The following is a 16,409-nucleotide window of genomic DNA, read 5'->3' on the forward strand; positions in this document are numbered from 1 at the left end:
TGGCGCTGGGGCCCCGTGGCGCTGGGGCCCCGTGGCGCTGGGGCCCCGTGGCGCTGGGGCCCCGTGGCGCTGGGGCCCCGTGGCGCTGGGGCCCCGTGGCGCTGGGGCCCCGTGGCGCTGGGGCCCCGTGGCGCTGGGGCCCCGTGGCGCTGGGGCCCCGTGGCGCTGGGGCCGGGCAGCCCGCCGGCCAACAGGTGGTGCGGGGCCACCTGTGCAGCCGCAGCGCAGCGCGGGCTCTTCGGAGCTCCCTGCGGCTGCCCCGCGCCCGCCGACGCCCTGCCCGCCAGCCGGCGAGGGGCGCGGGTGGCGGCTCGACCCAGCGGCGGCAGGTAGCCCCGGGGGAGCGACCCCCAGACCCCGCTGCGGGGGCAGCCCGGCAGGCAGGGAGCGGGGGCCGGGCGCTCCGCCCCGCCGGGCCGGTAAGGGGCCGCGGCGGCGCCCCCTTGGGCAGGCACCCCGGGGCCCCGCGGGCCCGCCCAGCGCCGCCGCGGGTGGCGGGGGAGGCGCCGTCGCCGCCGAGGCGGGGCCCCGCTCCGCTCCGCCGCGCCGCGCCCGGCCCCGCTCCGCTCCGCTCCGCCGCGGCCCCGCTCCGGCTGCCGCGGCCCCGGCGCGGCGGTGCTGCCGCTCCCCTGCCGCGTCGCGTCCCGTCTCGCCGCGGCTCCGGACGCCCCCCGCCCGCAGCATGACCGTGAGGAGGGTGGAGAGCATCTCGGCGCAGCTGGAGGAGGCCGGCTCCACAGGCGGTAGGGCGCGAGCAGCCCGGGGGTGCCAGGGGCTCCCGAGTTGTTCCGGGGTCTCGCTCCCCCTCTTTGAGCAGCAAGTCTTGCAACTTGGCGTGGGGCGGGGAGGGGGGAGCTGCCCGCTTGCATGGGGTAAACGCGTCGGTGCTGGCTTGGAAAAATGTGTGTCTACGGGGGCAGTAAGCAAACGCTTAATGCCTGGGGTGTCGGGCTGAGAAACGTTCAAGGCGTTGCGAAGCCCGCTGTGAGGTGCCTGCTGTGACCGAACTGGTACTTTTGCCTTCGCTGAACTGGCCTGGGGCTGGGTATGAACCTCCCGGGCGAGCCACGCACACCCTCTCTCCTTTCCAACTCCCAGGAGGTAATTGTCATCAGTCCCGCTTACGCCTCCCAGCTCTGGTCTCCTTTGTGCCTTCCTGATGCCTAAGTAACAACTATTTGATGGAGACCAGCTTCTTCTGGTAAGCTGAAGGCTGTCTGGTGCCTTTCTCTTCTCTGTATTGCAAATTGCAGTGGCATGTTCAGCCGAGAAAGGTTGCAAAATAACTTGCATTTTAGGGAAGAGAAAAGCATGCTTCCCTGTCCTCCACGGTGACGGTGCTGCCTGAAGTGGGAGAAGAGTTTTCTCCCAACATGGGTAGTAAACGTAGTTATTCAGAAACGAAGCTGCTTGGGTGCAATGTGTCTAACATGATGTTGCTGAGGGAGGTGCACAGTTCAAGGTAGCCAGTTAAGCAGAGGATGGTTGGACAGTTAATGAAAAACTTTGCAAAATAGCCAGTCGGAACCGGGGGGAAATTCTTTTCTAAGAAAAGATGGAAAACTCTTTCATGTTTCCTGCTGTGTTGCTAGATTTATGTAAACTGTATGATGCCAGAACAGGAGCCTTACCATCAAATCGCTTGATAGACACAGTGGAGTATCACCCTTTGCTGGATTTCTGATCCTTCAGAAGAGTCTTTTTCTTGCTGGAAGAGGTTCATGACCACATGTCCTCTGTTGGATTGTATACGGTTTTTCTCTTTCCTGCTGTCCCAACTTTTCTCACGTGTAGGAATTGTAGCCCTTCAGATAGGATACTAGATCATTTGCTTTGGGGGTAGGGAACTTTTTGTAATTGACTATGCAATTAGTTTTAGGCTATCAGCTCGCTTGTTATCCATCTTTGCGTTTCTTTAAAGCTTCAGAAAAAAGTGCATAATTATGGTTATTCAACAGGGGATTCAGCCATCAAAGTGATGTTGTGATGCTTCTCACTGCTTTTCAGATCCAACCTCCCCAAATAATAATTAAGACTTTTTCCTCCCCATACCACTGTCAGCCGTAGAGCTCTAGTCTATTAGAGATCTAAAGTAGGACTGCTTTTCTGTAACACATACATCATCAGTGTTAAACACTGGGCAGGCTCTTAGCTACACCCGTGCAACCACCATGCAGGACTGTTCGGGCTAAGTAAAACTGAGGTCATAATTTAGACAGTGGATTTGCACAGCTGCTGTTGAGGAATAATTTGGTTTATGGATCATTACTATAGGTGTTGAAGCTTGAACAGAGTTTGCACCTTGATGTTTTATCTTATAGGTATAGTTAGTAGTAACAGGAAAGTATCTCTAGAAAACCTGGGGAAATATGATCTGAATCCATGTCATACAAATAATATGAAATATCAAGATGATGTTTTTACAGAAAACGTTTTCAGCTGAACTGTGTAGCAGATCTGTTTTGCATTCTGGTTCTCTTGATATGAGTGCCTTGTAGCTTTTAGAAATTAGTGACAGCTTTAATTCATTTTAAGCTTGGAATAGTAAGAGGTAGCAAGATACACTTCTGCATTGTTTTAGAATAAAAAGCAAAATTAACTGAAACATGAAGGAAACATGTAGGAAAAACATTTCTCAAAAATAAGTTCTTATGCTAGAAACAGAGCATGGAAAGATGAAAATGACAGAGCTAAAAGAAAATACCTCCTTTCTTTCGGAGAATGACATATGTTAGACCACCACTCAACTTATATCGCCTCACTAGCTTGATGTGATGGGAAGATAACAAGCATCTAGTTTCACTGCCGTGGGCTGCTTCTCTGTGTGAGAGAGCACATGTATGCTCATCTTCCCAAAATTTTGGCCCTTTTTCATCTAAACTTCCCTTTCCAGCCTTCTCTTCTCTAGCTGTCTCCCTCCAGGCTGCTAAACTTTCAACTCCTTTTCAGTGCCATCAGCATTTCTGAATGTACCAGTCTGTTGTTTACTTAATGAGGATGCATGTGGTGGATTTTTTCTCATTATTTCTCTCCAAATAGAAGCAATGCTTAAAACATTAGTTATTTTTGAATAGTAATGCCTGTGGTAGCGTTGTTACAGGGATTTGATGGTAGCGCATGAGATTCAGAAAACAAAACCAACAGAAGTGCAACTGTTGCTCCATTTCATTTTTTCCGAGTGAAATCAAGCCCAAGTTACACACAAGCAGTTTAAATGAAGAAAATGACAAAGGAAACATTTTCTACCTTTTACCAAGTAATCACTCCCTTCAGCTGCTCTTCCCCTTACATTTACTCTATTGCAACTTGCAGGGCATCTTTTACATTCAAGTTAATGTCAGTTAAAGCATTGCTGAGAGTGTTGAACTAACAGAATGCTTCTTCCTCTCTTAAGTATTGAGCCATTGTAAGGATGAACTCTTTCATTTTGTGCTCCATGAAAGTCTTTATCAGTGTCTTATCTGTGAGGAAGTTGTATTTATGCTAGTGATAGCCAAAATTCATCTGCTACTGGGTAAAGGCTTGAAGTGTCTTGGCAAAATGAGAAGAGCAGAGGGAGACTATCAGAAAAAGTTTGTGTGGGTAAGAATAAGTTTAACCACAAGGTGTCCTGTGGGTTCAATATCTAGGACAAACTTAAGCTGTTGGGAATACTAATATGAATAAGACAGCAACTGGTTGCTTTGCTTTAGGGTATCATGAATTCAGAATGGGCATTGTGCTGACCAGGATACCCTTCCTTATTCAAACAACAGAAATATTTACAAAAGCTGTGGAGTCCTTTACGACAAGTTGTGAAGTTTTTCTCTGATGAGACAGGGCAGTCACAAATTCTGCATGTCAGGAAAGAGACTGTTATTTCTACATCATGTACAGAAGATGGACAAAATAGTACTATTAAGAAGTGTTTATCGAACTGAAAGCTTACTTAGAGTTTGGTATTCTCTGCCATACCTCTAGAAGATCCTTGTTCAATAGTGTTCACTTTTGCTTTTAATGAATGGTTTGCTCTTGTTGCTTGAGGCGTTCTTAGAAGACTGAGGAAGCAGTGCTAGGACAAGCAACTTCATATGGGAAAAGCTGAAAATAGAAATTTAGGAAAATGGAAGCTAAGACAAATGATGAAAGTTAGGAAAAAATGCACTGGAAAACAATTGCAGGAAAAAAGAAGAGGTGGGAAGGGGGAAATGAGGAAGCAGCTTTTTACACACCATGAGACACAACTGATATTAAACAAAAGTGTGTCCTATTGAGGGATACTGAAATCCTGTCATGTATTGGTGGTATGTATTGGACCAATTCCTTTATATCCCATTTGGGATTCATCTGACATGACGAAAAGCAGGCAGTGACTCTCCAAGTGGTTTCCACCAATACTCCTATCAGCATGAAAGCTTTGGTTTGTCTGGGAGCTCCATCCACAGGGTATGCTGTCAGTCAAGAGTCAGTGTCACTTTTTCTACTAATGATCTGTTGTCCTTAAACACTCTTCATGTCACCTTAGATATGAGAGACCTTCTGGCCATTTTATCTTGCACACTTGTATCCCAGTGAATCCTCGGTCTCTGCCCTGAGCCTTCTGTAACACAGACACTGTCTCATTGAGGAGCCACAGTCAGCTAGAAATGCTGCTTCCAGATGCCACAGGTTTCTGTGAAAGTTGCAAATACAAAAGGGAAGAAATAAATTAAATGGACTCATGATAGGAGGGATCTTTATAATGCACATGCAATTAGATGCAAATATTTTACTGTAAAATACACATCCTGCTCCTGCAGGATGTTTATCGGCATTTTGACAGAGCTGACTGCGGCATAAGTAAGCCTCTGTGTAAAATTCGATCTCTGTTTCCATCTCCAATTCCTGTATTCAGTGAGCACATGAAGTAGTAATTATATGTAAAATTCTGGTATAGAGAGTCATATTTGATATGAATGCTGAAAATACTTTGACTTTCCATCAATGTCAATTTTACATCCATATAAATATCCATTTGCATTGATATCATACAGCTTGGTTTCTTATTGTTCTGTGTTTCAAGGTTGCTACCCGTGCTCAGAGAGTTGATACATAAAAACTGAACATCTGGACAAGCTTCAGCTATATTTGGTGTAGAGAATGGACTCTTTCCAGGTGTTTTTTAGATGTTAAAAAGTGTATAGAGGCAGATAGGGTATCTAGCAGTTAGTGTAGCCATAAGAGAAGTAGTTAGTGTGTGTCATGGAAAGCTTTTACAGTGTATCAGAAAGCACTTTAGGACTCATGTTTTGGGTTGGAGCTGAATATTTGATCCTTGCAGCATTTGGCTGTAATGTGTCTCATCTCAGCCATGCAGTTTGCTGTTGTGATTTATTCGGAATCTTTGGCACTTGACAAAGAAGGTATCTAAAAATACAGCAACGCCTGATTGCCTCACTATTTCATGGATGTGTGTATTGTTGCCACGTTGTCCTGCCATCCTTCCCCCCATAATTCTGCTTGTCCTTTCTTTCTAATACCAAAATAGACTGTATTTGAAATCTTGCTTGCCAAATGAATGCTAGCCATTTCTTGTCTCCTGTTAGCAGAGGCCCTTACTCCTGTTTGAGATGAGAGAGAAAACATTGGCACAAGGTTGTGGACTGGGCCAGGAGCCAAACTGGTTTTTCAGTAGTTGTAGTCAATACGATCTGAACAAAGTAGGATTCTCTTATTTATTAGCACACGCTTTAATTAATAGGCTTGGGCCTATTCTGGGGTGTAAGGAGTGCAGATATAAAAACCCTCTTTCTTTGGAGCACAGTGTGGCAGCACAGCTGGAGGTAGTTAACAGCGAGGTTAGTGGGCTAGTTTGTCTCCGTTATGTTTGGCCTGAACTGCAAAGTGTGGTTGTGTCAAAAGTAAATGGACAAAAGGTTGACATAGGCATTAGGTTTTTTTGATGGTAGTTGTCCTTTCAAAATTCTGTTTTCTCTGGCAAGATCTTTGCTTGCTGTTGCTTTAATGGCTAGGCACTATTTGGCCTAGATTTCCCACCGAGTACACCAGGTGGAATGTGGAAAAGAAGTGAGAATATATCAAATGTATATTTTTGGGAGTCTATAGAACTGCAGAAAGCATGGAATTAAATTATTTTGTGATGTTCTTAATTGTCATTTTTTAATTGTATTACTGGAGACTTGGGATCGTATTGATCATGGTTTGGTTTTTTCTCATTTTCTGTTCTCACACTCCACAGGAGAGATAATTTCTGTGTTATCGCTTCCATGCATGCAGCAGCAGAGGAGCTCCAGACTTGCAGCTATGAATTTGGGAGGTCTGTAGGCAACTATAAACTGGCAGTAGTTTAAAATATGTGGTTAGGGTGACAATATATTGGATCCATTAACCTCTAAGAATAAACCCAAACACAGAATAAAAGCTGTAGATCTGAACACATACTGTGTTTTATTTCTGGCAGCCTAGCAGAGACTTAATATGGTACTAAAAGGAGCTTTCTGTCAGGGGTCTGAAAATAAATATAGTGTTGCTCTTTTATATTCTTTTTTACCTATAAAACACATTTCTTTAGAGATACAGTTTATAGTTGTGATCCCCTGTTGTATGTTTATAATTCATGTTGCGGCAACAGAAACAGTGGTATGAAAGTCATAGATGTTTATTTGTCCACTGGTAAAACGAACTACAGGTGGAAGGCATGATAATAGGGAATTTTAAACTATAAACATTTTGCCCTGTTAAGAACAGTGATTCATGTTTAAATGCTTATATTTTATTATAGGAGAAATTATTTATATTTGTGTGCCGATATTTTCACCAAATAAAGCATAAATGCAGAAGCATCCCTGAGCACAGTGAAGTGTTTAGCACTATACAGCACATTATATCAGCATGCCACAAAATGACTTTGTCATTTTTAGTGATAGGAAAAAAGACCAATTTTACTGATACATTGTCTTGTTCTTAAAATTTTCAGTTGCCTTTCCAGAAGTGATGATTTTTTCATGGATATCACTGTAGTCATTAGGCTTTAGTATAACAAGTCTTATTTTTGAACCAAAGTCTGCATTTTTTAGTAAACCAGAAGAAACATTTAGGATTTATTGGAAAGGTAAGCAGTAACCATAAAACATGATGATGAGTCTGATTCTTCACAGTGTGGACTTTTTTTAATCTTTGCCCAAAGTGGGAACAAACAGAACAGCATTTCATGACAGTAAGTCATTTGACTGTCATGACTATTCCTATAAAACCTTGGATATCTGTGGGAATAATTGCAATGAATAAGGGTATTGGCCCTAGTGTTTGTGAAAATCAGGAGAATGCTAAACCTGGAAATGAAACACAGATCAAGTTTACGTGATTCCATGTAAAGGAAGGAAATAGCTGTGCTGGAAATACTTAGCAGTTATTAAAAGTTTTATAGCTCTGATATACCTTGAAATAAAGTCAAATGACCATAACCTTTTATTGAATCACTCACCTACATGCTTTACAGTGAAATAAGCAGCACAGCTAGGCACCCCTTCTCCAGTCTCTTAATATCTGCATTATACAAGAAATGGGAGGCTTCCCCGATTTGTGCCAATTGGCTAGTGTTGCCAAAGGTATGCTTGCTGCCCAGGCACTGCAGCAACGTACTGTCTTCTGGCTATTTTCCCCTGCCATGTGAGGACTGCAGTGGCAACTGCTGACACTAGTCATTCTGGTACTTTGCTAGTTGAGAACATCTTGGGTCAAATTCCTAATGTGGTTTTCTTGGTAGGAAATTCTGCTTTCTGTACACTCTCACATGAATATTTCTAGTAATCTGTACCAATTGATTTCCAAATCCTTGAACAGTTCTATCAAATAGAAGAGAAACAATATGATTCAGATTAAATCATTGAGACACTGCAGACACAGTCTACAATATTGACGAGTATCCCTGTGTATAGCAAGCAATAATATTGATTTTTCTAAAAAACTATTTATTTTGGTGGTTGTGCTCTGAAACAGTCTTTAATTATTTAAGAGCTACTGTATATGTTCTGTTCTTTGCTTGTATTACCGCTATCATTTTTTGCTTTGTAGTGGTATCAAAACAAAGAAATTGCGTTGTATTCTACATCACAAGCATTTATCAATAGAGTGTGGTTTAATTGGTGTTGAAGAACCCATGGAAAAATGTATGTAGTTCTCACTCTTATAGTTATTTGACTTAGAATTTTTAATGATATTACAGTGTATGTTATAATAAAGCCATACTGACAGACAACATCGTGCCAAACAAAAGATAAACATAATATGATGAAAAGAACTATTATAAATGTAGAATATCCCAAATGCATGCAGTACCTTGGAAAGGACTAAAAATACAGGTTGGTGTTTTTTTTTTAAATTATTATTAATTTTAACATACTTGCCTGATGCAATTTGAAATTATGATCTTCTGAAAGTCACAGTCTATATAACATCCGTCAGATATGAACATTATTGCAACTGAACGTGAGATTTGGAATTTTATAGTATGTAGAGATGTCTGTGTACATGGTAAGAGCCATAAATTAACAATCTGTAATCACATTTTCAAAATACCTGAATGAGTACTACGAACCTGTACCTGAATGAGTACGAATAGTGCTTTTTTGCATGAATGTTACGGCTTATAGTTTCAAAGGGCGCCCTAGAAAGGACTGACCATTTTTTGAGACAGTTTGTTTTAGCATGTGCCAAACGTATTGTACCAACCACTCCTGGCTGTTACACCACCAGCACTGGGAGGGACATGTTGTGTATGTGCATGTGGTTTTCCAGTGCGGATGAGTGTTGGGAGGATGAAAAGCAGGCTGTGGGATTGCAGTCCCTGCCTGAGCAGTTATAAGAAAGGAGAGGAAAAAGGTCAAGAAATGCCTTTTTGTGTGTATGACTTCAGTGGTATCTGAGCAAGTGGGCTCTGGGGTCTGCGGTTCTATTATCTTTAGCTGGAGATAAATGAATCCTGTTTATCTTAAAAAAAGTAGGAGAAAAATCCTTAAAGAATACTTTTTTTGAAGCAGTATGAAAGATGTCTATCAAGCAGATCCAGCTACAGAATCGTGTTTTGCTGCATTGTGCGCTGGTGACAGTACTATAGCTGTTTCCTCAGATCACCATGGGTCTTGAGTTTTGACAATGTAGCTGGTTTTAATCAGATGATACCCAGGTGTCTTTAATCATTCCGACTATTGACTTACATTCCACTGCTCAGTAAGTGAATGGTGCCCTGCATATCTAATGATTCGCTCTTTCTATTCTATGTATCCTTTTCCATGTTGATTTATGGACATTTGAGGTTATTTTGCTGTGTTCTGAGATGCAACATTATAAAAAGTATTGCGTGTTGTAATGCTGTCTGTAAAGAAAAATAAATCTAGACTATTTCTCCAGAGCATTGTGTGCTAGTAGCATCCACCTGCTGTAATTGAAGCGAGTACACAATGAAGTTCATTGTTACTTTTTAAAAAAGATGCTGTAATTGTATATATACGCACAGTGACTCTTAGGTGCTGTCCTGATGTCTGCAGTCTACCAAATCTAAGATGCCTAAGAAAAAAATATAATAAAACAAATTAGATACACCTGCAAGTATGAGTAAGATACAGATAATGTCATGCTGCTTTTTTTTCAGTAAGTAGGTGTCATTCTTCGGTCTTTGCATTGATGATGAGGTGGGGGTTTCCTGTTTTGCTTTTTGGGATATGTCACATTGTGCAATCATCTTCCCAGCCTACTGCCCAGAATTTGGAAAATGAAATTATGACCTCTGGGGCTAGAACCTATCAACACACTTCATTGTTTGCTTCAAAGCCATTGCTTTCAGTCTCTCTCTATAAGATTATGTATTTGTTTCGCTCCCTGGGAAACAGAGCAAAGTGGAGGTCAAATACCAAGATGATTTTTGTAAATAGGTGGTAGGTTTTGCTCTTCCTGTATTCCATTACATGGTGATGAACATACTCTTTGCAGAAGGAGATTGAAACCTCTTGACTCTTTCAAGCAATGGCTCCCTGCTTCCTCCTCTACTTGCCAACTGGAAGCAGACCCCCAGCTAAATGATCACTTTCTCACTTTTGTTGCATAATCTTTAATCTCAGTGTGATATTTTGAGGTAACAGACTTCTTTCTAGCTTGGTTGATTGTCAATGAGAGTATGTGATGCCTCTAGTGGAACTGGTGGGTCCCTAATGAATGTTTTATAAAATTGAATTTCGGTAGCCTGGAGGAAAAATAGTACATTGAGGTTAAGGTGAGGAGGGAACAGATGTGACTGAGGGTATGCAGTGACATAGCTCTTCACATGGCACACCTGCTGTCAAGTTTCTTGATTGATCTTTATTAAACATATGAGCTAGCAGGACTTTAAATTATACAGATTCATACTTGAATACCTTGCTTAATTACTTAGCTTGCAGGGTTGTACAGCATTTAGATGTTACTTAGACTCATAAAAATCTTTGCTTCAGTTGCACCTTTTGTTTGCATTCAGCTAATTTTCTGATACTAAAATAGAATAAAGCAATTCCATATTTCAATATAGACTTATTAAGATCACTTCTTATTTCTAAAGTCTTTGAGTCATCCCAGACTTGAGAATCTGTAACTTTTTTCATTCCTGAAGATACAGGGCATGTTCAGCTAAAACCCAACGTGATATTAAAAAACCCAACTCTACTCATAATTTAACTGTATGTTGTACATTATCTGGGTTCAAAAATGACTGTGTATGCTTAGAAATGCAAAAGCAAGAATGCTTTGACCTGTTCAGAATGGAATGTAAAGGTATCTGAAAGGTGTCAATACATTTCTAACATCTTAATAAGCAGTGTTTTATCAACAGCCACTTTAATCAGCAGCACTATAAGTTACTACTGGTCTGACAGTCTGTTTGGACATTTTCAATTAAAGAATTCAGAAGAAAGTAGGCTTTTTTGCATGTGTGCTTTTGAAGAACGCAAACCACTAATAGTGTGTTTTCATATATGCTGCATCACAAGTAATACGTACAGAAACGCTGTCAGTTAAACGACTAATTCCTCGCTGAAAACAAACAAGAAAAAACTGATGGCATTATCAAACTGTTAATTGGTAAGCCACAGCTTACAATGCTGATTGTGTAGATGGTCTGTTGTCTATTTTGCAGGTATAGTGTTAAGAAGGAATGTATATTCAATAGTAAACATAGTTAGTTAGATAACCTGATATGTTTCTTGTTGCAGTAACACTAAAATGGTGTTTGTGTTCCAAGAAGACATCAATGTGTATTGATTAAATGCACCTTGCACTGAAGCAATTAATACAGATTTTCTTGATCCATCATTGCCTGTTTTCATTATGATTAGAAAACCTGATCTTACAACAGCTGCAATATGGTGTAGTGTTTACAACTCAGAATCATCCTGTTACATGTAAGAAATAAAGCTGGTTATAAGTGTTTGGTCAGTTGATTTAGTACTTCAGTTTCTGAAGCTTCTTACTGAGAAGGGAAGAAATGAAGCTTTTCTCTCTTCCTGCGTAGACTGTAATTTCATACACCAAAAATACAGGCTGTGGCTTTAGAGGTTACCCAACGACATTGACATGACAGCTTGCGATGCTAATGTACTCTTGTAATGTTAATATAATGGGAAAGAATACGAGAAACAAAAAGAGATCTCAAGAGAGTCTTCTTCCTAGCTCAGAATACTGGAGAGTATTCCATAGAATCATCTACTTTAAGATCATCAAGTCCAACCATTAACCAAGGACTGCCAAGTCCGTCATAAAACCATGTCCCTAAGCACTGCAGCTATGTGTTCTTTAAACACCTCCAGTGATGGTGATTCTATCACCTCCCTGGGCAGCCTGTTCCAATGTGTGACCACCAAATATTTGGAAATTTTTCCTAATATCCAGTCTAAACCTACCCCAGCACAACTTGAGGCCATTTCCTCTCATCCTGTTGCTTGTTTCTTAGGAGAAGGGACTGATCCCCACCTGCCTACAGCCTCCTTTCAGGTAGCTGCAGAGAGCAATAAGGTCTCCCCTGAGCCTCCTCCTTTCCAGGCTAAACAGCCCCAGTTCCCTCAGCTGCTCCTCATAAGACTTGTGCCCCAGACCTTTCACCAGCCTCATTGCCCTTCTCTGGACACGCTACAGCACCTCCATATCCCTCCTGTAGTGACAGGCCCAAAACTGAACACAGTGTTTGAAGTGTGGCCTCACCAGTGCCAAGTACAGGAGGACAATCACTGCCCTTGTCCTGCTGGCCATGCTGTTTTGGATACAAGCCAGGGTGCTGTTGGCCACCTGGGCACACTGCTGGCTCATGTTCATCCGGCTGTCAGCCAGTTTCCAATTCAAACCACCAAAACTGCAAATTTTTAAGCATCAGTTAATTATTTGTTTTCTGAGAAACAAAATTTCTTCAAGGAAAGGTGAGATTTTTGAGTATCAAGAGCTGAGAAACTTGTATTTTAAGGTGATACCCCAAAACCACCAACAAAGTTGTGTTTTTTCTGGCTGAGGATAAAATAAATAGGCATGTACTCAGTAAAGTTTCTAGGTTTCTATTTGTCTCTGAATGCTAGGCAGACAGTGGCTAGCCAGGCTGATTACACACAGCTGTATGTAATCCATACAGCCTACTCAGGGCTAGAAGACTGATGCAAAATTGAGCTCAAAATCTCTATTACATTGAATTTCATTTGTACTTTTCAGATGAAAGCAATAAAAACCATGGAATCACAGAGAAATAGTTTGGAAGAGAAGTCAAGAAGTCTTATTATTTATCCTGATGGCCCAAGGCAGGATGAAATATTTGTATGGTAGTTCAGACAGCTTTTTGTCTAATGTACTTAAAATCCACCAGTATTGGGTGCTTCAAAACATCACTAGGTAATCTAATCCAGAATTTGTCTTTCCTGGTACAAACTTTTTCCTAGTTCTAAAGTAAATCATCTACATTTAAAGCCTGGTACACAGAATGGATGAAATACATAGCCAAGATTTTAGAGTACTGAGTAGGACAAAAACGTTATTTGATATATCTTACAGACTTTTGTCTTGTTTATACGTTCAAGCATGAACTGCTGCCCCTTTTGCAGCAGCCTTTCGTCTGTCTTCAGCCTGTGATTTAATATGTTCAGCAGTGTCAGACTTCCCAGGTACACAGGTGTTAACCTGAATAATTTTCCTCCATTCTGTTCTACAAGATTATTTCTCTGGAATGCTACTGGATGTCTTTGACTTCACAAATGATAACTAGTTTTTGAGAGTTGCTTCTAACTTTCAAACTTTTCAGAAGCTTACTGACTAAAGTGCTGGAAATTGGAAAAATAAAAGTAGGGTACCAGATCTCAACTTAGCTCCAGGAGTTTCTGCCTCACACAAAGGAGAGATTCCAGCTCACCCCTGTTGATTGTACTTCTTCCCATCCTACAAGAGCTCTGTAGGAGTTATTGCTTCCATGGAGGTGAGATCAGCAGCCGCTGGTTCCTGTTGGATCTGAAGGAACAATCACTGTAGAGTAAGTTGCATCTTTGCAGTGGCAGCAAATCTTTTACCTTTGTATGAAGCAGCTCTCAAGAATTAGGGATGAGGTTGGAGTCATTGTCTTACGAGAAATAACCACCACCAACTTTACCTCACTTCTGTGGGAAGCTTGGTGAAGGACTGCATGGATCCCCAAGGGCTTCCAGAACTTCTCTTTTATGATCTGAACAGGTATTCCAAATAAATAAAGTAGACAAGTACACCTTCAACTTGCACAGCTTTCCAGCCATTGGATTTAGATCCTCAGAAAGGAAACTTTGTCAGTGACCTTTTTATGAACTGTATCTTTTCTACGGATATTTTAGCTCTTGAACATTTGATACGTAGCATGAACGTATTAGTTCTCTCTTCCATAAATAAAAACTGAAGACAGTTACTTTAAACATTTTTTTTAACATGAAAAGTCAATGTCACAGGCAATAGCAAAGCTTTTGAAGTTTCAAACACTTCTTATTCAGATTATTTTTATCAGTGCTGTACCATCTCACACTTGAAAAGACGTGCCTCTGCTTTTATGAGTGTCTGTACCAAATGTTATTATAATGATAAAATAGGGTGTACTCATTCCTCTCTTTTTCAAGACTGATGTGTCTAGGAGGCTTTAATCAAAATGTCATATATTTTAACTTTTGTACCAACTTAAGCCTTTCTAGTTGTAATTTTTGGTGTACGTATTCCAGAAGTATTTAACTTTTGTCCAGTGTCTGATTAAAACCACCATTAGAATGGCACTTGCATGCAAATGACCATAGAGGATTTATTACCTATCTTTTCCAAATTCATTTTTATAGTTTGGTAGTTTAGGGATATGGTTCTTTAAGCTTGTAGTTCCAGGAGAGTTCTGTGATAGCTTGTCTGTGGATGTTAAAAAAATTAAACTGTGTGTTTGAGTTCAATTGTGAGATGTAATAAAACTATTTTAACAAGCCCAGGCAGAGGCTTTTATCAGGCAATCCTCTAGAGGCGCAGAGCTGGCACTCTGACTTTATACCATTCAACATTCCTTGTGTTGGCCTTGCTGGGAAAATGTTACACTTGATTTTTACATGTATATATGTAACATCGTCTTCTTTTCTTTATACTTTGGCAAGTTCACAGTGTTTTGACTGACAATTACTTTGTTAACATTCATCACAACTAATGTATTCTATACACTGTGTGTCTTTGCCTTTACAGATTTATTCCCCCTTTAGAGTTTTATTTTAAATATTCTACAAGTATACCACCTTAGCATTGCCTTTTTCCTTAAGATCAACTTTGTCAGATGCTTGACCTTAGCTGGAAATAATGTGTGCAATGAATTCTATTGGTGCCTGTTCCTGTATAACTTTTTATTACTCTAGTCATTAGTCTTTTATTAAGCCAGTAATCAAGAATCTTTGATAGTGTAGTGAGGAAGAAGACTAAATGTTCTTGGCTGATATGTTCACAATGCTTTTTCATCAGAATTGTCACCATCTTAAAATAAATTTATTGGACACTTTCTGAAGTCTTGGAGAGTAATTTGTCAGTGATAGAGAAATCAAGAAGTCTTAATAGGAAAATGATAACTTTCTCAGTTTAGGCATTTGAGCTGTGCCTAAATTTGGAAAACTGTAGCTCAGACTTGCAGTGTGAAATGGGGTTATTGAGTAATAAGAAATAAGAATTTTAATAGGGTTTTGCTTCAGACTAGCTCTAGTCTAGTTCAACTGACTAAATGCTTGCTAGTAGTTAGAGTGCATTAAGTGCATAAAATCCCACTTAATCTAAAAGAATCCAATGTGTGTATTCCAAGTGCATTCCATGATGTCAACCAAAGCATGGTAACTGGCAACGATTAGGTCACTTCTGAAAGCACATTCCTGATGTGAATGGAAATGCTAGTATGTCCACATGTTAGACAGCCCTGTGGGAGCTTTTCCATCTCCAGGGGCCCAGAAATTGTGTAAGTTTGTTGAATTACAGTTTCATCTCTTTTTCAGATTTCATATCTGATGCTTCCTGGCTCAGGGAATTTATGGAGGCATGCTTAGGGACTGTTCTATTTGTTACAGAGTAAGCCTATGCATTTTAGAAATTACTATATTAATACCACGAAAATTGTGTCTTGTTAGAGCCAAAATCTCTGTCAGAGATTTTCCTAACATCTAATCACTATCACCAAGCATCAGCATCGTTGAGCAGAAGCTGTTCCTTACTATTTGATAGCCGCTATCTCTTGCCTGATTGAAAATTTGTGATTAATTCTCATTGTGTGTATTCAGGCTGCTTGTTTAGTTGTGACTGTGGAGCAGCACATGTGCAGAACATAGTATAGAACTCCCATCAGCTAAACGCCTTCTTGAATAGGAAAATGTATAGCTGTGTCAAAAAAAAAGGTCACAGGTTTTAAAAGTAGAATACATGTGTGCTAGAATTTCAGTACTGGACTTAGTCCACCACCTTAGACTGGCTGTATTGCAGACTGCGTTCTGCAGCATGATGCAGACACACCCTGGTAACTTTTTCTAATATCTGTGTTTCAGCGTGCAATCACTTGTCCAGAGAGAATATACAGTGTCAGTAAAAACTCAGAGAGAATAAGTCAATAGCACTACAAAGAGTATAAATCTGTGTGAAGACTGGCTAATTTTATAAATTACATTGGTATGTTATGGCACTAGGGTTGGGACATTTAAAATACTGTGCCAAAGCATTGTCTGCTGAGTATTTCAAGAATGTTTGTAAGTACACTTAGAGTTTGATCATAGTGATTGAGTAGGGTTTTCCTTGCACACCATGACTATGAAGTCTAGTATTACCCTTGCTTGCTATAGAAGTGGCCACAAAGCCAAATTAAGTTAATTTCATCTTTGTCTTGTTTTCAGGCTCAAAAACTACACCTTGCAATGTCTTTC

The 16,409-nt window shown here is 40.8% G+C and overlaps 1 protein-coding gene across 1 annotated transcript in view; it reads left to right on the forward strand.

Moving 5' to 3' along the window:
• Positions 1-594: 594 nt before the first annotated feature.
• KCNIP4 (potassium voltage-gated channel interacting protein 4) overlaps positions 595-16,409 on the forward strand; it is a 430,009-nt gene continuing 414,194 nt past the window's right edge. Inside the window, exon 1 of the mRNA XM_005239530.4 lies at positions 595-743. Within this exon, the coding sequence (XP_005239587.2) occupies positions 683-743 (61 nt within the window). The 5' untranslated portion in view covers positions 595-682. The remainder of the gene's footprint in view (positions 744-16,409) is intronic.

Source organism: Falco peregrinus, chromosome 2 (genome assembly GCF_023634155.1).
Source record: "Falco peregrinus isolate bFalPer1 chromosome 2, bFalPer1.pri, whole genome shotgun sequence".
NCBI lineage: Eukaryota > Metazoa > Chordata > Aves > Falconiformes > Falconidae > Falco > Falco peregrinus.